The 24,263-nt window shown below is 42.7% G+C and overlaps 1 protein-coding gene across 2 annotated transcripts in view; it reads left to right on the plus strand.

Annotated features, from left to right (window-relative positions):
• The window catches only part of TGFBR3 (transforming growth factor beta receptor 3), a 212,848-nt gene extending 191,119 nt beyond the window's left edge, over nt 1–21,729 (plus strand). For both annotated transcript variants that reach the window (XM_074266257.1, XM_074266258.1), the window contains exons 14-17: nt 1,147–1,264; nt 6,354–6,389; nt 9,112–9,219; nt 20,689–21,729. In XM_074266257.1, the coding sequence (XP_074122358.1) occupies nt 1,147–1,264; nt 6,354–6,389; nt 9,112–9,219; nt 20,689–20,804 (378 nt within the window). In that variant the 3' untranslated portion in view covers nt 20,805–21,729. The remainder of the gene's footprint in view (nt 1–1,146; nt 1,265–6,353; nt 6,390–9,111; nt 9,220–20,688) is intronic.
• Nucleotides 21,730–24,263: the final 2,534 nt, after the last annotated feature.

Genomic DNA, 24,263 nt, shown 5'->3' on the forward strand with positions numbered 1-24,263 from the left:
TCAGGAAAGCTTTCAAGGGAAGTTAGCAGATATTTAAACTTTATATTGTGGCTCCTCATGCTGGAATATAGTGAATTATTATAATGGTGGACCAGAAGTCTTACCATAAGACATTACTGGTTATATGGAACTGTTGCCAAACCACAGAACTGCCAACTTTAATTAGGGTATTTAATCACATCAGCCTTGTGTGTGCCTGTGACACACACTCTTTTAAAAAAAATATTTACATAACTTTGTCATTTCCTAGTACCATCTCTCTTCTCATCATCTTTGTACAAAGACGTATTGTTAGACAAAACATACTAATCTTGTGTGAAAGCACAGGTTTTGTTCTCTACTCACAGTTCATCACCTCCCTATGGAGAAAAGGAAAATACTATTTATTATCAGTTCCCTGAAATCAACATTGGTCATTGCACTGATTCAGTCATAGATCTAGAGAGGCAAGAACTCAAAGACCATTTGATCCAAACTCTTAGTGGAAGCCAAGAAATGTTAAGTGACTTGTCTAAAGTGTAGGATCATAAGGCCAACAGCTTAGAACCAGAAGGGACCTTAGAGGTCGTAAAATCCATTTTTACAGGTGAAGAAACTGAGGTACAAAGGGGTTATTAGATTTGCCCAAACCACTCAACAAATAAGTATCTATGATGGGTTTTGAACCATTCTTCAAAACTAGTTAACACTGAGCCTGACAATATAAGGATTCTGTATTTTGCACCCGTAGCCTGACCTCTTTAATAAAAGGAGAAGAGCTAAATTACTAATCCTTTTGACTCAGTAGACTGAAACAATTTCATATGCGTACATTTCTACATCCTATGTGGACAAAGCCTTCGTGTCCCATCAAGCTGCTGAACAGAGAGCACCAGGTCTCTGGTTTATCTAGAGGAAGGGAAAACACAACCCGGCCTGTGGGGTTTGCCTTTTGAAATGCAGCTGAGAATACATTTCCTGCGCCAGTAGATTGTGCAGCTTGTTGGGAGTTTGGTCTGATAAATGCTTCCATCTCCTGTTTCTCTTCAGTAAATAACACTGAGGCACTCTGATAATGAGGCAGCCCCACAGCTGTGCTGGCAGGGGCTGGGAAGGCTCACTTCTGAGAAAATCCCCGGGCCTGACCTCTCTCCTTCTTCTCCACAGTGCATCCCTCCTGATGAAGCCTGTACCTCTCTGGACGCCAGCATGATCTGGGCCATGATGCAGAACAAAAAAACATTCACCAAACCCCTGCTGGTCATCTATGAAGATGAAGCCACAGGTAAACCATAGTGCCCTCCACAGAGAGTACCCAGCTTTTACCTGACATCAGGGCAGCTTATCTTCAAGCGATAATAAAAATGGTCTTTCTCCCTTCCTTCTTTCCTTCTTTCTTTCCTTCCTCTCTCCCTCCCTCCCTCCCTCCCTTCCTTCCTTCCTTCGTCCCTCCCTTCCTTCCTTCCTCCCTCCCTTCCTTCTTTCCTTCCTTCCTTCCTTCTTTCCTTCCTTCATTCCTTCCTTCCTTCTTTCCTTCCTTCCTTCCTTCCTTCTTTCCTTCCTTCCTTCCTTCCTTCCTTCCTTCCTTCCTTCCTTCCTTCCTTCCTTCCTTCCTTCCTTCCTTCCTTCCTTCCTTCCTTCCTTCCTTCCTTCCTTCCTTCCTTCCTTCCTTCCTTCCTTCCTTCCTTCTTTCCTTCCTTCCTTCCTTCCTTCCTTCCTTCCTTCCTTCCTTCCTTCCTTCCTTCCTTCCTTCCTTCCTTCTTTCCTTCCTTCCTTCCTTCCTTCCTTCCTTCCTTCCTTCCTTCCTTCCTTCCTTCCTTCCTTCCTTCCTTCCTTCCTTCCTTCCTTCCTTCCTTCCTTCCTTCCTTCCTTCCTTCCTTCCTTCCTTCCTTCCTTCCTTCTTTCCTTCTTTCCTTCCTTCCTTCCTTCCTCCTTTCCTTCCTCCCCTCCTCCCCTCCTCCCCTCCACCCTTCCTCTTTCCTTCTCTCCCTCCCCATTTATTTAATGTCTGAGTTGCCACAGTCAGCTCTCTTAAGCTAATATTACACAGGAGTTGATAGTCAGCATCTGACACTGATAAAATCTTAGGTCTGCTTACCCTCACCAAAATACATATATATAATATGTAGCATTTATGTAGTGCTTTAAAGTTTGCAAAATGCTTTGCAAATATTATAGCATTTGATCTCACAACAACCTTGGGAGATAGGTGATATTATTAGCTTCATTTTATAAATGGAGGGACTCAGACAGAAGTTAGATGACTTGTCCAGGACCACACAGCTCATAAATACCTGAGGAGATATTTGAACTTGGGTCTTCTGCTTGTCTATAGTGCTTTATCCACTAAACCATCTAGCTGCCTATAAATAGGAAAAGTGTGCTTTAAAAAGTTTTATTGATTCCTTTTGTTCAGTCATTTCCAGATGTGCACTTTCAAACTGCACCATTAAACCCTCCCCGTTAACAAAAAGTTAAGTGAAACCAATTCACAGAATCATGGATTTGGAGCTGGGAGGGATGACAGTGGTAACCTTTTCTTGTTACTGAAGAGGAAATCAAGTCCCAGAGCCAGGAAGTGACTTGTTTAAAGTCAGAGGGATAGTAAATGAATAGCAGAACTGTAATCGAAATCCTTTGGAATTTTAGGCGCTTTCCATTGGGCCATACTTCCCGTCAGTGGCCCTCCCATATCCTTAAAGTGATCAGATCTAGTGACTGAAATTGTTAATAAGTTTTACACAAAATTTCTTTATTCTTCTATTGTTTAATGTTCCCTTATTGCATTTAAATTGATTTAATGGATAGAGAAACGTATTTTTCCCCCCCTTCAGGAATAAATGTTTTGCCTAAATCATCATTTGCATCTATATACAAAATGTGTGCTCTCTTTCTCTCTCTCTATTTTTTACATTCTCCCTACCCCCATTCCTGTCTTACGTTCTACTTAATTTTTTTCTTTCTCTGTTTTCATCTTCTTTCTCCTTTTCCCTCCCTCTGCTTCTACTTTTCTTCCTTTCTTTCTGTCTGTGTGTGTGTTTGTGTATACAAATATACATTTATACCTGCACACATACATATATACTTACACAAGTGCGTGCACGCACACACATACACACACACGCCCATGTGCCTATTGGAAGCAGCCCATTCCAATGAAATTAAAAAGGAGAATTATTTGGTCCTAATTTCAAAATTAACTTTATGAAAAGCCTGAGATTTACCCATCTGTTTCTGAGGTTTTTAGGCAGGAAAGTTCATCATTTAGAACAAATAGTCATGCAATGTCATAACAAGAGTCATGTGCCCCGGCTCCTGCTCTAGTGGCGGCGAGGGCCAGGACAGCAGATTGCTGTGACCTTACAAAAGTTACTCCATTCTCAGGCCTTCCTGTCCCACTCTGGGAATGAAGCTTCCAATCACGGGACCAGGATCCCAGACCCCTTCCTCACCCAGACGTTCCATGATTCTGCTTGTGCAAATATACGGATGTTGCCATTATCCATCTTCCTCCTCCACCCCTAAAGCCAGCCGGCCTGGGGAGCTGCGGTTAGGTGACTTGCCCAGGATCTTCTAGCCACTGGTAGAATTTGAATCCGGGTCTTCCTGATTCTAGACTCCGTGCCCCATATTGCCTCAATGTGGTTCAATTCATGTTAATGAAATGAGTTTTAAGTTAATTTCAGCTGGTGATGCAATAGACCTCAAGTCAGTTACAAAATGTCCAGCTGTGACATTTACAAGGTAAAGATTTTTATTAGCTAATTTCCAACCACTTGAGGCAATAGTTGTAATAATCATCACAAAAGTTCCCTCTATGAATGAATGGCTTTTGATTTCATTGTTAAAAGGAGTGCCTGAGGAAGAAACTGGCCGGACCGGCACAAAACTGTATGTGTCCAGTTTATAAGCTTAGAGAATTGCCGGGGGCGCCCAGACAGTAAATGACCAGGGTCACCCAGCCTCTCTCAGAGGGTCAGAGGTGGGTCTTGGAGCTCCAGCTTCCTGACTTGGAGGCTAACCCTTTATCTATTCACTGGGTTCCCTCTTAAATGGATTAGCCAATGTATAATCCAAGTCTTCCAATTAGAGCAAGAAGAAAGAAGCAGCAATTGTCCAAGCGTCCCAGAAACTGGCCAACAGCTGGTGAGCACCCAAGGTTTAACAAAGGCTCCTGCTTCCTCCTAATCCGCTGTTCCCATTACCTATTTTGGAGGATGTATTCCTGCTGGCAATGGGTCAGCAGCACGCTTTTTCCCAGTCCAGACAATTAGGCGTTAATAATGTAGCCGTTATTACTTCCAGTAATTCATTCTGCTTTCAAGTTGGGTGGTTTGATTTTTCTTTCTAATCTCTGCTTCACAGCGACTTAAAATCATTCAGGCTTAGGGCAATTATCCTGAAATTTCAGCGTTTTTTGTTATATAAAAAGTAGTCATATGGGAAGACTTTAATCCACAGTAAAACAATTTAATGAGGTTTACTAATTAGGAGGCTACCTCTGGATGGAATGGGGGAAGAGTTCAGAGTTTGTATTGCCGTAGAGGTTGACTGGATTAAACTGAAGGTGAACTTTATGAGATGAGTAAAACTGTATTGAAAAGTATTGTTCTAACTAGTGCCCTAGAGGAAAATAAACATTCTTTGTGCATTTTTCAGCTTTTTCTTTTTCAAAGATCACCTTCATGTTGCAGGTTTTCTCTTTTTTGGAGTCTATAAAATCACAGAATTATAATTGGAACAAATCTCAGAGGGCAGCTATTTTTACAAATGAGTAAACAGCAGTTTAGGGAGGGTCAGGGCCTTGCCCTTGTTAGATAGAGAACAATGGAGATGGGATTTGACCCTCATGTACTCACTCTCTAGAGGCACTGCCTTTTTTCTTACTGACAGAAAACACAAAACTCTCCCAAATATGAGTGTAAAGTAGAAAAGGGAAAATATACATAGCATAAGGTTGTTTGAGTGATAAGAGTAAGGTCATTCACTTACAAGACCAAATATTTCAAACTAAAGGGAATCTTAGAAAGCTCCTTCATTTTTGATAACTCAATTTTGTTATTTTATTTTTGGTTTCAAATCTTCTCCCTTCTCCTTCTCTTCTCCTACCCATTGAGAAGACAAGAAAAGCAAAATGCCTTTACAATATGGATAGTTATTTAAAATAAACCTCCTCAGTAGCCATGTACAAAAATAGAATGAAAGAAAAAAAGAGATGAAAATATACTTCTTTCTATACTTTTTGAGTCCATCGGCTCACTTTCTGGAGTTGTTAATAGCATGTTTCATTAGAGGATTAGGTCTTAAGAGGAATACAAAGATACATGATGTGATCCTCTTCCAGAAATTGTTAAAAGGCCCCTACTTAAAAATAGCGGAGAGAAAAGATTGACTAGGCCCATCAAGAACTCAACTTTAATTGACTTAAAGGCAACTGGATTGATTACACAATCAGATTCTACAAAGCTGTGCATAGGATTTGGTAAATCAAATTCATATCATGGCAGACTCCTATTGCCAATCAGAATTATCCTGTAGCATAGAAAAGGGGATATATCCTGTCATTCCTGAAACATCTCCTAGAAGTGGGGGTGGGGATGGGTGGGGAAGAGTGTCTTTGTATAGACAAGCTTTAACTTTACCATGTTTTTCCTGAATGCCTCTTTGTACACACATTGCTGATTAATTTAATCCTCTAATCAAAGTTTTCTAAATGGAAACCTTTAGTAAAAACTCTTTGCTATTGAACAGAACTCTCTGGTGAATCCATTTGTAAAGTGTACCATCACATCTTAATTGATGTGTTTAGAGAAAATGTGGTTTTCTGTGTCTGGTTTTCTTTATATGGGCCAAACTACAAGTTCATTAACATCTTAGTCATCTATACACTCAGATGCTCTTGTCTCTACTAACCATATGACTTTCTTAGCTGTCAGGACTATATGACCTCTGGGAATCTTTTTAGCTCTGGATCTGTGATCCCATTAGGATCCTGAGACTGTGGACAAGCCGTATAACAGCTCAGCTCTCCTGGAACTCTCTCAAATTCTGAAGTTAAAAATAAGTAACTTGCTGATCTACAGCCATGGAGAGAAATCCCCTCATGGGAGTTCCCACATGGATGAAAGCTCAGTCCCAGATCAAAACAACAATGATAACAAAACCTCCGAACCCTCTAGGGTGAATTTCAGATCTGAAGAGACCTTTAAATGAAATTTCATAAACCATGACTATTAGAAAGTTCTGCTGATGTAAGCTAAAATATCTGCTTTTGCAATAACTCTGTATTATTAGCCTTTGGCTAAAATGTTGATGATTGCTTTGGATTTTGATAAGGGGACACCCTGTGATTAATGCTTCTTTTTCCTATTCAGATTCAACTATTGCCAATCCAATCGGGAAAACACCACGTAAGTTTTCATAAATCTTCATATTTTGAAATGAAGCTCCCTTGGGCTTTTCTTAGAGCATGATAGTCGATGTAGGTTTGCCAGAAGTTTTGATAAGGGATTTCTGCTCTCATTCCTTCTCTCCCTTTCTCTTCTCTTGCTTCTCCCCTTTGTTTCCCTCTTGGCTTTGGCATCCTTCCTATCTACCTGAACTAATGTTGATATATAAGAATGGGAAAGAAGCAGGTGCTTTAATGTGGAGAGATTCATTTATTCTTCTAAAGTACTAAGACTTTTTTGGACTTAAACTTAGGGTCTGAAAGATTTCATGCTACATCTGTGGGGAAAAAAAGTTATTTTCAAGCTGAAATAGATTCGGGACCCTCCTAGATCAGTGAAAATAAGAGCTAACATTTAGTGTTTTGTGGTTTGCAATATATTTTACAAATATTGCCCCACTTTATCCTCCCAGCAACTCCGGGAGGTGGAGGCTATTATTATCCCCATTTTATAGATGAATAAACTGAGATAAAGTGATTTGCTCAGCATGTCTGAGGCCCAATTTGAACTCAAACCTCTCTGGCTTCGGATCTAGTGCTCTAGCCACTGAACTTCCTGGCTACCTAGGAAAGTCTTTAGATTGTGAATCATGAGACTTGGAATATTGTGCGAGGGCTGCAGATTTGGGACTTCTGCTTTATAGACCATTAAACTCACGGATGGGAGTCTTCCCCTGGGTCCAGCTCGGATTCTTTCCACTCTTCTCATCTTATGTGGTCTTTGACTGTGTCTTTCCATAGATCCTCCATAGAGAATTCTCAAAGAATGAACATATGAGCTTGGATTTTCCCAGTTTATTACTTGTGTCCACAAGTACTCTGTTAAAAGAGTGAAGGAAGCATGATTAGCAGGACAAATTAGCAGGATTTGTGATTTGGGCCTTCAGATTTTGCAATTGGAAGAGAGGATTTCCATTGTCCTGTCTAGGGACTGCATTCTCCATAGAAACATCTTTCCCCATAGTTTCTTCATCAATCAGCCAATCAACAAGTATTAATTAAGCACATGTTATGTGTCCTGTACTTTGCTCCCATTTTAAAGATGAAACAGCTGAGGCTTAGAGATAATCAAGTCTCCCTAAGGCCATTTGGTCCATGAGAGAATGGAGGCAGGTCTCTCAGCTGCCAGTATAATTCTCTTTCTGGTTGACCATCCCGAGTCCCTTTGCTCTAGAAAACCTATTTCAATTACTTACATCCACAACTCAATAGTGTCTGGCACATAGTAGGCACTTAACAGAATGCTTTTTGATTGGCTCTAACTAAACATTTTATAGTAGTTTATTAGAAAGAAGAAACAACTAGATTAGAAATTATATAACTAGAGAGCATTTGAAAAGGCTCATGACTTGGAAATGATTGTAAGGATAGGGAAGACCCAGACCTGTCATTTATAACATTCAGGATCTAGGGACCCTACGAATTATCCTCTCCATCCAAGGCCTTGCCCTTATAAAACAGATTTTAACTTTTTAGTTGAAGACTTGAAAAAGCTAGTTTCCTTAGCAGAAAGGAAATATTCTGTTTTTATGGCCTGGAATTCATCTTAAACATAAAATTCATTGCCAAGAATAAGGAACAATCACTTCTACTTATGTGTTTCACTGACTGTAAAGCTGACATCACTCCTTTGAAAAGCCCTTCCGTCCCCCTCCGGTTAGTGAGGCTGAGCTTGGAAAAGTGGCTTGGTTGCCCAATGGAATCATCAAGGTGGGGAGCTGACTCTAGGAAGGGATCCAAGAAATGAGACCATCCAAAGTGGGGTTTTCGTTCCTGCTCCCCCATTTTCTTTTTTAGATTACTCATTCAACTTTTAAAGGCCCATAAAATGTCCCAAAATAGTTTCTCTCTTTCCTCCCTTACTTGCTTTACTTTAAAAGTGCGTATTTCCTCATTCATTGTAGAAGCATTTTGACTCAGCTGATAGAGGGCTTGGGCAGAGAATCAGAGGATGGATTCAAATCCCACTTTTGAGATGGCCTAACTGTAGCCGGGAGTAAGTAGGTCCTAGTGGCCTAGTGATTAGTACTGGGCTTGGGGTCGGAAAGGCCTGAGTTCAAATTCCATGTCAGATACTTTTTAGCAGAGAGCCCAAGGCTGTCTCTGACTCAATTTCTTCACTTTTAAAATGAGGATAAATAAAGGCTCCTCCTCACAGGGTTATCATGAACATCAAGTGAGATAATACAGAAAGTTCTTTCAATCGGAATGCTTTTTTAACTGTATTATTCTTTTGGAGTCTGAGTTTTCTTCCACAACATGGCTAATATGGAAATGTTTTTTATGACTACACATGTATAATATATATCAAATTGTTTGCCTTCTCAAGGGAGGAAGGGAACTCAAAATTTATACAAATGTTAAGAAATGTTGTTAAAATGTTATTGAGAAAAAAATCTTAAATCAGATAAAGTGTTTGCAAAACATAAAAACATTATATAAATGCTAACAATTATGACAGATTGCTGCTGGTGTCCCGGTGCCCTGGAAAACCTGCTTGGATCACCTTTATCTGGCACATAGTAGGCATTTAAGTGGTGTCCATAAAATACGTTATATCAGTAAACACCAACAACTGTGAAAATAGTTGTTAAACTGAGTATAGCACCGAGGTGACAGTAGGGCATCCAAATCGAGAGCTCCCTGTCAGTTGACCTTTTGTCTCTTTGTTCCCTTCTGGCCAGACTTTTTACCCGGCCTGGACACACTGACCGTCATGGGCATTGCCTTTGCAGCTTTCGTGATAGGAGCACTCTTGATGGGCGCCTTGTGGTACATCTACTCTCATACAGGTGAGTGTGGCCACCGGGCTTCTGCGGGGAAAGGAAGGGGCAGAATATTGAACATTGATCTACCTCCAATACACAGACCTGGATAATCCTTGCAATGAGTTTTTGGTTTTGTTGTTTGGCTATTTCAATCACTTGGGGTTTTCTTGGCAGAGACACTGGAGGGCAGTTTTTTTCCTTCTCCAGCTCACGTTACAGGTGGGGAAACTGAGGCAGATGGGTTAAGTGACTTGCTCAGGGTTACACAGTGCCTGAGACTAGATTTGACGTGGGAAAACAAATCTAGCACCCAGCCGCTCTACTTTCCATTCCCAGTTGATATGCAATCTCCTTTGTTCACAATTACCTTCCAAGGAACAATCACATGTTGAGTACTGTAAGGGCCAGAAAGGTCCTAGGACTTGAACACTACTGAGCTCAGACAAGAACCATTCCTGCTCCTTGCAGGTGGTTTAACATTTTCCTGCTGGGCCAGGTTTGTCCCCGATTCCCTATTCTAAGCATTCTAAGAATTCTCCTTCTACCCCAGGCAGAATTCTCCAGGATTACCGAAGAACCAGAATTGAGTCTTGTCTTATGTCATAGAAAGTTCAGTAGGTTCAATGTCGACCGTGGAATTGAACTTTGGAAAGCATTTAATAAAGAGGCGGAGACTTTAGATTATTGAATTCATCCCCTTGCCCGGCATCCAGACCAAGAGGCAGCTTGCCATCCAGCATTTATGTAGCACATTAAAGTTTGCAAGCTCCTGGCTGTAAGCAGATGGGGATGCCTCAATGAAATCTAGAGGCGGGGACTGTCACCTCCTCCCACTCCCTTGGGAGTTTTTCTCCATCTAGAATATGAGGTTGCTATAGACGGCCCCTGAGGTAACTACTGATGCTAAAGGTGGGTGGTTCTGGGAAACTCAGCAAGGTTCAGAGAGAGACACCGGGAGGAAGAGAGAGGAGCACAGTTTCCTTACTCCAGAGGCAGCGCCCAGGAGCACCCAGACTGAAAATCACCATGAGTCTTCCAGGCTGGTCCTGTACCTGTGGAGAAAAATGAATAACTGGCAGGTAGTTATAAAACCAGCTTGAAGGTCTGTAAATCGTTTACTAATAGTATATCTCCTATTCACCTCACAATTCTAGGGGGCAGATGCTTTAATTACACAAATTATGTAAAATTTCATATAAAATATGAAAATTATAATTTTCAAATGAGAAAACTGAGACATGGAGGGTTAAATGAATTACTCAGGGTCACGTAGATAGTGTCTAATGCTGGATTTGAACTCCTGAAGAAGCAGCCCCGTGTTCTGTGACGATGGAGCCATTTAGCTGCCCATTATAAATACCCGCATCTTACAGATGAAAACTGAGGGCTGCTGAACCACCTAAGTGCCTTTTGGGTCTTTCCTGGGAAATGAATTTCTTTATCCTGTCATGGCCTTCAGATACTTGAGCACTCAAGTTTCCCTTGACTTTTGTCTTCTCTGAGCTGAACACCTTTAGCTTCTTGCACCCATAATGGCACCATCCATGACTATGGTGGAGAATCAAGACCATTCACCATTTTGGATTTCTTTCTCTAAGTTGCTCCCCAAACGGAACTCGCTCCTATGGATGGCGTCTAGTCAGGGCAGGGATATTGTGACTCTTGCCTCCTTATTGCTGGAAGCCACAGCTCTCCTAAAGTAGCCCACTTTATCCTGTATATTTGTCCTGAGTTTGATTTGAGTCCTATGGACTTCTGTGCTCCTTTCTAGCCCTCTACGGAGGGTCCCTATTTCTTATGAATTCTCAGGACAATTACTTGCAAAATTGTCCTCCCCTCTTCCCAAAATAAGGATAATCCTGTTTTAGGAAACAGCGGGGACCTATTTTAAAATAAACAACACCCCCCCCAGAGAAGCATTGGCTAAAATATCACTAATCTACATTATACTAACTCACTGGGGGAGGGAAGGAAGAAAAATCATAGGCCAGAGATGGTACAGCATACCAGCAACCTTCACCATATATCAACATGATCCTATTTAGAGTATAGCTGCTCTCCACTGGTTTCTTTCCATTTCATAAGCAGCTCAGGGCAACCAAACCAAACCAAACCATATATTTAAATTTTAAGTGTATTGTAACCAAGGCAAGAGTCTGCGTAATTTCAAATTTCTACTTTGTCAAAAACAGCTCTTTGACTATGAATTACATTCTCTATTCACTGTATTTTGACAACACAGCCCTCAGTGTGAGCCACAACACTCTCATTTTAGCCTACATAATTTATTCTTCATCATGGAGTAGGATTGGATAGAGCTGGGGATAGTTTGGGGAAAGGGGACCAGGCAAGGAAAAGAATAAGAAAAGTCTAGAATGAATAGTTTTGAGTCATTGATTGCCTTTGCTTACTCGATGCAAATTTCATTGAATTAATGGGCTGGCTGGAACAATGAATGGATAAATAGAGTCCTGGGTTTGAAGTCAGGAAGACCTAACCTGGGCAAGTCACTTTAACTTCTTTGCCTCAGTTTCCTCTTCTGTAAAATGGGAATAATAACATCTACCTTCCAGGGTAGATGAGAATCAGTTGAGATAACATATAAGAAAGCAGTTTGCAAAATGTAAACTGCTCCATCAATACTATTATAACTATTTTCCTTTTTTTTTAAATCTTTTTAAATGTAATTTTCCTATTCTGGTGATTTTTAAATTTTTTTTAGAACTGTTATTAATGACTTTCTTTTTAATAGTCTGGTCATTTTCATATGTAACATCTCCATTTTATTGTGATATAGCTTCTTTTAGAGTCAGGATAGTTTCTTTTTGTTTGTTAGTTTTATAGTATTGGGCACATAGTAACTCATTGATATAGAATTCATTAATTCTCCTTTCTCTTTGAGTGGGCTGTGAACCAGTCACAAGTCTATATACTGAATATCAGAAGTTAGACAACAGAACAGAACAGAAAACTTGAGAATGGACCTTGCCCAGACTCCTGAAGGAGGGAATACAGCTTTTAGTGTTGGAGGAACTTGACTGGACAGACAGAAAGCTGATATGATAAAGCCCACAGGGAAGGAAAAAAATCTTCTTTTAAAGTTAAATATAGCACTAAAGTACATACTACCCTCCCACTGCTAGGGGCTCAGGAGGGCAGTAAGGTAGTACTTCATCGTTTCCTCAGGAAAAAGATAAGGTGGAAGGCCAGGAAGGTGGAAGAAGAAAATTCACTTTGTTTCATAAGATAGTAAACACTGGCTCACTCTTCCAGGCATTTGGGAAAGGAGTCGACTTCCTTCCTCCCATGTTCACACACGTGGTCTTCCCACTGGTTCTGTTTGGGCAACCTTGGTCTTATCGCTGAGCCTGTGCTTAGTCTGGAGAGACCCATTATCTCACAGTTTTCTTCCCATTTGTACTGGACCTAGAATATTTGTAGAAACCCTCAGATCTCTAAGAGAATTTGAAGTCTCAAAAAAATTGGAGCTGGTGAGGGACTCTCACCTCGCTCAAGGGAGCCAGGAACGGGGAGCGCTGCTCTCCACAGATCCCCTTGTTGAATTTATCACTGGGTCTTCCTGGGTGCTCAGACTGTGGGGATGGGACCACGGCCTCCAGATTCCCTTCCCTCCAGCATCCCCCTCTGCCTTTCACTGATCCCAGAAACAGGAAATCAAGGCGTTCTTTGGCTTTAGAGATGCCGCTTGAGCAGGTGCCCGCAGATTTGAGCCCTTTTGTTGCCCTTTGTGGAGACTGTTTAGCCGACCCAATTAAGGGCCCAGGAGCCAGTTAAAGCAGGGATTCATAACCTTTTTTTTAGGCATGAATTCCTGCCAAAGGGATCCCTTTGGCAGTCCAGTGGAGATCCACGAACCTTTTTCAGAACAAAGTTTTTAAGTGAATAAAATAAGATTTATAGCATTATGAAGGAAACTGAGTTATATTGAAATAGATTTATTCAAATGTTTTTTAAATGCCACAGAACTCAGATTAATAATCTCTGATTTAAATATGTAAATGTTTTTCGTGATGGCACATGTATAACCTGTCTCAGGGAGGGGAAGAGATAGAATTTGTAACTCAAAACTTAAAAAAAAAAAAAAACCCGAAAAAATATTTTAACATGTAAATTACATGTTTTATCTGTGATTTTAACATGTAAACATTAATATTTTTAATAAAGGAAAAAAAAAGAATTTCTTAACTTAGTAAAAAAAGAAATATATATATAATACACATACACACACACACACACTCAAAGTATAAATGGGAAAGGCCTCTCTCCGAGTAACTGCTCCAAAGAACAGCCAGTTTTGAATCAAAGCCTGCCTTTCTAATTCTGTAAAATCACCATTTCTCCCATAATCTATAAGGCTAATGAAATGCATACTTGTCACTTTGCAGTTTTCAAAGCCTTTTATAGATATTAACAATCCTCTAAAGTAGATAGTGCAAAGATTACCTGAAGATATTAATAATCCCGTAAAGTGGATAGTGCAACTATTACTTGCAGATATTAACAATCCTATGAGGTGGATAGAGCAAGTATTTACTTGCACTTTTGTATTACTTGCAGTTGTTAGCCATTTTGTGAGGTAAATAATGCAAGTTTGCAGTTAGCAATCATGTGAGGTAAATAGTGCAAGCATTACTTGCAGTTGCTAGAATTCCTGTAAAATAGTGCAAATATTATTACCCTTACTCTGTAATTGAGTTGCACCTAATAGTCTACTTAAAAATTGGGAGAAAAAAAAAACAACAACTTCTTTCTCTTAGTACCTGCTTGGAAATGTTACCAGTTTCTCTGAGGGTCAGAAATATTAATTAGCAGAATTTAAACCTGGGAACTTCCAGTCCCCTAGTGAGACCTTCCATCCGCTGTGCCTCTAATAGACTTTACTTTTTACCTAAAAAATGAATAGAGGACGATGTCTTTTTGGTCGAGAGAGCTTTTGCCTCACGGCTAGATTATAAGTTTCTTGAGAACGGGGCCTGGGTCTATCCCATGGCCTGGCACGTAAAATTTGTTTGTTGTTGTCATTCAGTCACAACATGACTTCATGACACCATTTGGGGTATTCTTGGCAAAGACCCTAGATTGGTTTGCCATTTCCTTCTCCAGCCCATTTTACAGGTGAGCAAACGGAGGCAGGCAAGATTAAGTGACTTGTCCAGGATCATACAGCTAGTGAATGCCTGAGGTTAAATTTGAACTCATGGGAAGATGACTCTTTCTGATTCCAAGACTGACATTCTATACCCTGTGCCACCCAGCAGCAGCATACAGTAAACACTTAATAAAAACTTATTGATTGATTGATGTTCTAGGGGAAACGAATGTTCACTTTGTAAAACCTTTGAAAAATTTTCCAACCTAAAATTTCAGTTTATTCTTCTTAAGAGCAAGAAATATGAGACAGTCTTAACCAGGAGGGTCCGTGAAGTAGGAGACATTAATTTAGTAAAGAACTACTTTCTAAAGGGAGGGCAGGCTCCCAGAACAAGAGATCAAGATCTCTTTCATCCTCCTCCCCTCTACCCAGTTACCTCTGGACAGATGGCTATCAATCCTATCCTTAAGTTCCTCTAGGGAAAGATTCCAGAAATTCTCTCGTGTAACCATCCAGGTTCTTTTATGTCTTACCTAAATCACTGCTGCCACAATTTAAAACCATTTCCTCTTCTTCTGCCCTCAAGGGAGGTAGAGAAGCAGCTGGTCAGTATTCCCTTTGGAATAACCCTCCTATACCGCACTGGTGGAAGTTTTCTTTAGTCCAAAAAATCAAAAGGTTGTTCATCCCTTTAAGAAATCTCCCTCCCAAGTCTGGGGCCTCTTCCAGTTTTCCATAACTTCCTTACATCTTTATTTCCCCCCCTTGGTTTCCTAGGCAGAGCTGCTGAGGGCTGGAAGGTGAATGTCTCCTCATGGGATGAGCACTAAGCAGGGTAGGGATGAGGAGGAAGGACTCAGGTGTGGAGGATGAAGCTCAGATTCCTTATTTATCCCAGCTGGGAGAAGATATGAAGATGGGGATTCGGACAGGAGAGGAATTCTAGTTCTAGGATCAGTCCAAATAAATTATGAAGGGGGCTTCTCTTATCTCCCTTCTAGCTCTCTCATTGCATCTAAGCAGGCCTGCTCGCCCCCAAAAACCCCTTCTTCACAATCACTCCCCCCTTTTTCTTCTCTTTACTTCTTCCAACCCAAATCAAAATTCGTATTCTTTCAAATTCTGCAATTAAACAACTCTTAGGACTTTGGGAAAATCGCATCTCTTTGGGCCTCAGTGTCTCTGTGTGCAAAATGAATAAGTGATCCCTAAGGTACCATCTGTTACCTAATTCCATGATCAGTCAACAAACAAATCAAGGTAACAGGCACTTATTGTGTGCCTACTGTATATCAGGCAAAAAAAGGGCCCTTCCCTCAAAGAGCTCACGTTTTAATGGGGAGTGCAGGGACAGTGTGAAAACAACTTTTTATGTGAGAATAGCATTGAATTAAGTGCCTACTGCATACATAGGAGGCATTGAGGATCCATAAAGGCCCCTGCCCTTAGGCAGCTTACATTCTTTTGGGAAGAAACAACATATACACAAATAAATAAACACAGACTGTTTATAAAATAAGTACTAAGTAATTGGGGGGGTATAGAAGGATGGGGAGATAGGGAAGTGGCACCTGAGATCTGAAGGGAGCACATCTTAAGCACAAAAAACAGTTTTTGGATCTTGCTGTAAATGCTGGGAGAAAAGCATCTCAATTCTTTTCTTTTTCTTTCTGGAGGCAATCGGAATTAGGTATTTTACCTAGGGTCACACAGTAAGTGAATGAGGATGGATTTGAACTCAGCTTTTCCATCCCAAGTCGCTTCTGCTCATTCCTAGGGTCAGCCCTGGCGTTGTCCTTTGGACGCTTCCCCTGAAATGGTAGGCTTTGCAGGGCTGCCTGATGTCCCCATGGTCTGTGTTGGAAAGGGGTGCACAAAAAGAAGCTTCTGGGAGAGCCGGGAGCCTCTCCTTCAAGCCTGCCTGTTCCATGCTCCACAGGGGAAGAGTTCCACTAGAATTCTCCTAGTTAGAAGAGGACCCTTTTTTCTTCCATCTCCTAACATCTGATTTTCTTGGAGTTTGCAAGAGATCGGACAGGCACAAACGGCCTTTTTCTACCCCATGTCAGCAACCAATTTGGGTGGGAGGGACTCAACCCAGTAATGAATCATACGGAGCCAGAAGCAGGCAGAGGTCTCTGATTTTCCCTGATCCCCTTCTGGAAATCATCGGACATGTGTTAACATTAGAGGGAAGGGAACTTTACTCCAAGAACATGCATTTTAGCTTTTTTGAAAAGTAAACTTTACATATTAGAGATACTCAGAAATTCCATAAGGGTTTTAATGTGAAAACAGCTCGGGACATATGAAAGAGAAACTGGTAACATTTCCAAGCAGGTACTAAGAGAAAGAAGTTGTTCTTTGTTGTGTTTTTTTTTTTTCTCCCCCAATTTTTAAGTAGACTATTAGGTGCAACTCAATTACAGAAACTAAAATAGAGCATCTGAGACTGGTAAACACCTGCAACCTCATCCTGTGAGTGAGATTTCCCACCCCCACCCTCCTTTTCTTAAGAGTGGGCAGTGGGAGTAAATATCCTTGTATGGAGCAAAAGTTATTTGCACAAACAGGTCAAGACTTTCCAAAATTCTGGAAGTTGAAAGAACTTTTTTAATGGGAACTGATTAAAATAAACTGACATAGCAACAAATTGTACTTGGCAAATAGAGATTGGAAAGCAAATATTCAGACTTCCTGGGCAGGGAGTCGAGCTGGCCCTTGTCCGAAGTGTGAATAAGCAAGCACATGTCCCTTTCACAAGGGGAAAATGTTATTTACTGTCAGTGCTGAAGCTTGGCCATCTTGCTCAGGCTAAACTCGGCGAGAAAACAGCTCCAAGGGGGTGGGGCTTGAATGAACTGCTATACCCTTTATCAAAATGAGTCAAAAAAGGATCCAAATGGAGTTTGGGTCTGCTTCTGTAGCTGGAATCACAGTGATGAAGTCTGGTGGAAAAAGAGAGAAACAGAGATAGAGAGAACCCAATGTTTGTAGTTGGTACTATAATTCGGCCAGTCAGTCAAACAAGCACTTAGTGAGCCCTTACTGTATACCAAGCCCTGTGCTAAGTACAGGGGATATAAAACCATTCTAAAATGTTCTAATAGGGATGGGGCTTGGGAACTACTTGCAAACAATTTTATACATACAAGATCCATTGGTCATAGTCTCCCGGGAAGGCACCAGCTTTAATGGGACTGGGGAAGGGTTTATGTAGAGGGGGGATTTTAGCTGAGGCTTGAGAAGGCAGAAAAGCACGGGGTGGGGGGGACGACAGCCAATGAAAATGGCCCCACGGCAGGAGCTTAGTGCCTAGAGAAAATGTGTAAGTTGAGAAGGATTCTAACATAATTTTTTAAAAGTAAGACTTGTGGTTTCATACTTTATAAAGAGTTATTTGGGGGAAGAGGAAGCAGCTACATGGAGCAGTGGATAGAGCACCAGCCCTGAAGTCAGGAGGATTTGAGTTCAAATGTGGCCTCAGACATTTAGCACTTAATAGCTGTACAACGGGGCAAGTCACTTAACCCCAATTGCCTGGCCAAAAAAAAAAATAAAAAAGTTATTTGGGGAGACCAGGAGATTAGATGACACGCCCAGTTAGACAGGCAATATTTGTCTGAGGCAGGATTTCATCCCTGCTTTGCTGATTCTAAGCTGGCTTCTGTCCACTATGTGACAGTGCCCCTTGACAGAATATAAAGGTGGCAGACCTTGGCCCAAGGTGGCTCAGGGGTGTGAGGAATACGGATTTGGAAAAGGACGGTCTGGATGCGGATTCCAGTTTGGCCATTTGGCCATGCAGACTTGGGCCAAAGTCAGCTTCTTTATCTGTGAGAAGTGAAGATACAAAATCAAATATGGTTTCAAAGGATTCCATTTGATTAATTTAAGGGCTTACTTTATGGAAGACGCCCTGTATTAGGTGCTGGGGATAGAGAGGGACACCATTCCCTGCCCCCAGGGGGCTGACATTCCGAGTCCTGATAGATTCTGATGATGGAAATCGGGTTCTTTCTTGAAATGCTCCATTTTCCTCCCAAGGTTCTCTTTCATCTCATTGATTAGTTTCTTTCAATGTCAGGTCTATCCTAGCGCCCTGCCTCAGTCCTCTTCCTCAATTACTTGGGTTTTAATTGGAATGTATTTTGTAAAGTGTTGGATCAGATTAAGGTAGAGGGAGTTTCCTTAATGAACTTCTTTATGCTAATGGGAATCACAAGTGAACCCCAAACAGATATTTAATTGACTTTTTGCTATAATGTTATTTCCCCCACTTGTATATGAGTTTCTTGGGAGCAGGAAGTGCTTCCTTTTTCTTCTTCATATTGGCACATACTAAGTAATTAATAAATGTTTAAGGGAAGGGAATAAGTATTTAATAAGCACCTAGTACCCAGGCACTGGGTTAAGCCCTTTGCAAATGTTCTCTCGTTAGATCTGCACAACAACCCTGCAGGATGAGGGGAAAAAACAGCCCCCAGTTTATAGGTGAGGACGCCGAGTGTCCTGCCAACATCGCATAGCTAACGAGTGTCTGAGGAAATTTGAACTCGGGCCTTTCTGACTCTAGGCTCAGCTCTGACCTTTGTGTCCCTTTGGCCACCAGAAATGGAATTATGCAGAAGACAAGAACTGGGAGAAACCTGTCCCTAACTACTCTGCCCGTCCCCTGTCCTACCCAGCTCAGAAGCAGATTTCTTTCTTTTCTTCCTGTTCTTCCTTCCTTCCTTCCCTTCCTTTTTCCCTTTGTTTTCGTCCTTCTTCTTTTCCTTCATTTCCTCCCTCCCTTCCTTTTTTCTTTCCTTCCTTTCCTCTTTCCCTCTTCCCTCCCTCCTTCCTTCTTTTCTTTTTTCTTTCCTTCCTTCCTTCTTTCCCTCATCCTTCTTCCCTCCCTCCCTCCATTCCCTCTTTCCTTCCCGGCCCCCCTGCTCCCAGGTGCCCTTCAGGTTAGCGTTGCACCTAGCCTGGACACCTGGAGGACTGTGGTCCTCCCCAGCTCGGAGCTCCAAGGCAGCAGCTTCCCCAGGACTTTAGGCTGAAGGTTTCCCAGAAGGCCCTGTGCTAGCTCTGGCCGCCACCTGCCATCAGCGCTCCAGAGGAGAGGCATGCTGGGTAAACAGAGTCAGGGCCGGCTGGGTTAGTGCTGGAGTCGTGGGCGGCTTCAGGCGAGACACCAGAGCTGTAATTAGACCCAGCAGCGGGAAGCCGCAGGGCCAGTCTGCAGCTGGCTGCTGGGAGTTTCTGGCAGAGGCCTTGAGGGGCCCTGCAAAGGGGTTGGAAGGAGCTGGAGTCCTGCTATTGAGGATGCTGCAGCTTCCTGGGGAAGAACCTTGGGCCTGAGTTGGGGGGGAGGCTCCAGCCTATCTCTGACTTGGAGGAGGAGGCTCATTAGTCAACAGATCTGACCCACCTGGAGCCTTGACTTTGCAAAAAAAATGGGGAGGCCTGCCTCACAATGCATCCAGTCCGGGGCCTAAAGGCCGAGGATGCTGGGGAATGCTGGGCCAGTCCGGGCCCAAAGGCCTGGGGACGGCGTCCCGAAGGCTGCGGCCACTCGGAGCAAGGACGTTGTGGGAGGAATGCAAGCCGTGTGCGCAGCCCCAGCGTCCCCGCTCACGCCCTCGGCAGGGGAGCGGAGTTTAGTGAAAGTGCAGCCGAGCGTGTAATGAGCTCTGGCGCACTTGTGGGTGAGGGGGCAGAAGTAGCGGGGACTTGCCTCTGGGGAATGCCCCGGCGCAGACGCCGTGTGCAAGGAAGCTAACAGCCCCTGCCCTTAGACTGGAGGGAATGTGAGGGAGGCAGCCCGGCCCATTGGGAAGAGCTGTGTGCGTCCCGAGAGCCATCAAGGCCGGAACCCGAGTCCCGACCGTCGTTTACTTCGTATGGCAACGGGGCAGTCTGGCCGGCCCTCTGGGCCTCAGTTTCCCTGAATGTAGAAGCCGGTCCTGGACTCTTGGGCTGTCTGGTGAAGTTTCTCAACTTTTTTTTGTGAAGAAAATTTTAAGTTCATAAAGTAGGGATTGTTTTTGTGTTTTAATACAAATTTAATACAGAGGAGAAAGATATGTTGAAATCCCATTATCAGGATTCTTTTTATCAAAAGTTTACAGATCCGATGAACTTCTGAGCTTGCACCCCCCCTCCCTATCCATACACAGACACACCCACTCACCACCACTCCCCTCCTCCCCCACCTCATCGACCCCGACACCAGACAACTCTCAAATCAACGCCGGAGGGCGCTGCTTCTCCCCTGCCCCCTCCTGCCCCGCTTGTGACTGGAGGGAAGCAAAGCAAACAAAATGGCGGGGGAGGTGACGTCGTTTCTTGGTGTTCTGACGTAAACCCTTTTCTCTTCTCTCACTGGTGCACAGGAGAGACGGCGGGAAGACAGCAAGTGCCCACCTCCCCCCCTGCCTCGGAGAACAGCAGCGCCGCCCACAGCATTGGCAGCACCCAGAGCACCCCCTGCTCCAGCAGCACCACCTAACCCCGCGGGGCGGGGCACGAGAGCCTCGCGGAGGGCGGGGCCGGGACGTCCATCACTGCGGGGAGGGTTAACTCGGTTCCCTTTGCTAAGCATGCAGGGACGTTAGCGTTCAAAATCACCAGGTATATTTGTCCCCATCCCCCTCCTCGGTCCTTTCCCTGACGTGACACGCGTCCCTTCTTGTCCTTCGGCACGGTCACCTGGTCGGAGGCGTCTCAGTGTGAAACACACATAACCTTGCTTTATCTGTTAAAAAAAATCCCCTCCCTCGGGATTTCCAGCTCGTGCCCCGGTGCGAGGAGGTGGTAAAGGGATAGAAATATGGGAAAAGTAGGTGAGAAGGACAGTGACGTCACCCAAAGGAGACCCCAGCCTTTTTTTGTTGAGGGTTGAGTGGCGGCGCCATGACCACGGGCTGCCGCCATATTGGGGTTCTACAGGCACTCTCACTGCCGGAAGCCTCTGGGTGTGTTGGGTGACGCTTCCTGCCTCAACCGCCTCGCTACCCACAAGGCAACGCGCCTTTACATTTGCTGTGGGCTAGAACAGCTCGGTGACATAAACACTGCCCGCAGCACAGGGGGGAGGGGGGCCTTAGGCCCGAGGCCTGCAAGGCCTGCAATTGGCGCATCCTTCTGCCTTTGTGTTCGGTTAGGCTGGTACTGAGATGGGCCCAGAATTGGGGACCCCGTAGAGCCTGTCCCGGGATAACAAAATGCATAGAGATGCACGGATAGGGTCACTAACGTCCCGAGTGGTCGGGAAGAAATGAGTCTGGGGGTCCTCTGACAACGTTGTAGGACTTCCCGGCTGGACCGCCCCTGCGTGAATGGGCGACAAGCTCACCTTTGCAAAATAGGTCAAAACTATAGGCCCAATTTATATGTTAAAAATATAAAGTTTAAAAAAAAAAAAAAAAAAAAAGCAAGAACAAAACCAGAAACTTTTTAAAGATGAAAATGACGGTTGTTTCTGTTAAACTACTGGTTTGTTGCCTGAGTGATATAATTGACAAAAGTTGTGTCAAACATGGAAGAATTTGATCTGCACCCTCGCTCTAATACATCCCAAACGTAGAACGCTGAGAGGTCACTTTCATGCAATGAAACTGCGTAATGCCAATGAAATGTCCTAAGCTGATACCTCTGTGTTTAATGGATGGAAAAAACCCTCCAGAGGAAATTTCTCATGCTAAGTAATTCACTGATGGTGACAGCTTCACCAACGGTTCTTTATTCAGTCACTTTCTAGAATCCCAAGGAAGCGATTTAGAATTCCCTGAGCAGGACGGACCCTGTCCCACTCCCTCAGACTCGCCGGCCAGTCTTGAAGACCGATGTGCCTTGTTCCTGATTCTCCACCAGCAGGGACCGAACATCCAATTCTGAGTAGCCCCCAACGCTCATAGGGCAGCCATTCGGTCAAAGATTCCCCCCCCCCCCCTGGGGTTAAGTGACTTGCTCAGGGTCACACAGCTAGGAAGTGTTAAGTGTCTGAGACCAGATTTGAACTTCAGGGTCCTCCTGAATTCAAGGCCGGTGCTCTATCCACTCACTGCGCCACCTAGCTGCCCCCACCATTCGGTCAAAATTAAATGAGGTTAGGCAGTCTGGAAAAGTTAATTATTCAGAACCGTCAGATCAATTTAGCCCAAATCAGTCTTTTTATTGAAATGAATTTATTGAGATGTGGATCATTGGGGAAAAAAAAAAAAAAACAAAACCATAAGTTGCCGGACTTAGAAAAGTGTGGACTAGCAGGGACATTTCTACTTCTGGGGCTTCCCCCTCCTTTTGATTATTAAACACAATAGGCATCAGAGTAGGGAATCTAAAAAATATGCTACCTGTGTTTGGGAATAATGCGCTTTTGCCTAACCTTCAGCTGAATGTATTGTTTTAGTATAGTCTATGTATAAAAAAAAATCTTAAAAGATGTCTTCAAGGAAGATGAGTCTTTAAGTCACTTATAACTATATTTTACTACATAAAATTTGTGTATAAAGATATATTTAAATGTTTTCGGTAAATTTAAGTTACTCAGTATGAAATGTCTAATTTCAATTACTGTGAATTCTTTTGGTCAACCTTTTTTTTCCCCCTTGCTTCTTTTTTAACCCTTTCTTTCATTAAAAAAAAGTTAGCTGTTCTCATGGGAACTTTTAGAAAATCCATTTTTTAGATGGACAGGGTTAAAAACCTTTTGTAAGATATTTAAATGTATATTTTTGAAAGAAATATGCTGCATTACCAATGATTTTTTATCAAGAATTTACTCTAATTTTAAACTAATTTTACAAATTTATATTTACAGACTGACAACCAAAAGTTGCTATTTGTTTTTTAAAAAAAGAAAGAAAATTGAAAGATATTTTTGAAATTTTAAAACTTCTCTTTTAGATGTGTTTGAATATATCCACTTGGCCCCACCCTGTCTGTGGGATTATTCAGTTTTAAGAAATCTGAACTAATGGACCATTAGTGTAGCAGGTTATTGGGGTGATGAATGCTATCAAATATTACTTCTGCGATATTTTTACAGAACAAAAGTTTCAGAGGCCGTGTTTCCCAAGCCCCTTTCCCACTTTGCAGCCAACCACAGCCTTAGTCCAAGAATGTACACGACTCTTAAAGCACTATTTCTAATGGCTTCTTAAGTCACTGTTCTGATACAATCCAAGCACAAGTCCTCATTTGGTAATATTTACTGCAAGTTTCTCATAAAGCTCTTCTGTGTCCTATATCAGCCGAACGTTTCTACCCACAATGCGTTATACTTAAAAAAAACAAAACAAAACAAAAAAACTAGGAAAGCTCGCTTGGTTCATATACTAAGATTCTGATTAGCCTGTTGGATTCTTGTCTGAGTAATCAATGACAGCTCCTTCACCACCATGGTGCTGGGCAGGTGTTACTCTCCATTCTGCAAGAAGTCTACTTGGGAAGCATTTACTGTGGGGAGGTGGTTGTCTGCTTGTCTCTTACCATGATTGTAATCTCTGTGCCCTGATTGTTTTCTGTGATGTGTTTTGTACTAGTCTTTTCTGTAATGAATCTACCTCAGGGTTTGAAAGACTTGTACTGCTGGGTGTGCCAAAAGAGCACTTTTTGTTGGGTGACGAGTGTGGGTGTGGGTGGATGGGTGTGTGTGGGTGAGGGGCTGCCGCGCCAGCCCATGTTTAAATGTTTGTGTTTTTGTTGGTTTGTCCTTCATGGGGGTTGTTCATGAAATTAACAGATATTTTGAGAAAATGTTGGTCAGTTTCCACATACAATACATCTCCATCTTGATCCATTTCTCTTTCCCTCTTTCTCCCCCCTCTCCCTTCCTTCTTTCTCATTCTTCCTTCTTCTCTTTCTCCTTTCCTTCCTTCCTTCCTCCTATCCTTCATTCCTTTTTCTCCCTTCTTTCCCTCCTCTCCCTTCTCTTATTCTCTCCCTCCCTCATTTCTTTCTCTTC

Source organism: Sminthopsis crassicaudata, chromosome 4, assembly GCF_048593235.1.
Source record: "Sminthopsis crassicaudata isolate SCR6 chromosome 4, ASM4859323v1, whole genome shotgun sequence".
Classification (NCBI taxonomy): domain Eukaryota; kingdom Metazoa; phylum Chordata; class Mammalia; order Dasyuromorphia; family Dasyuridae; genus Sminthopsis; species Sminthopsis crassicaudata.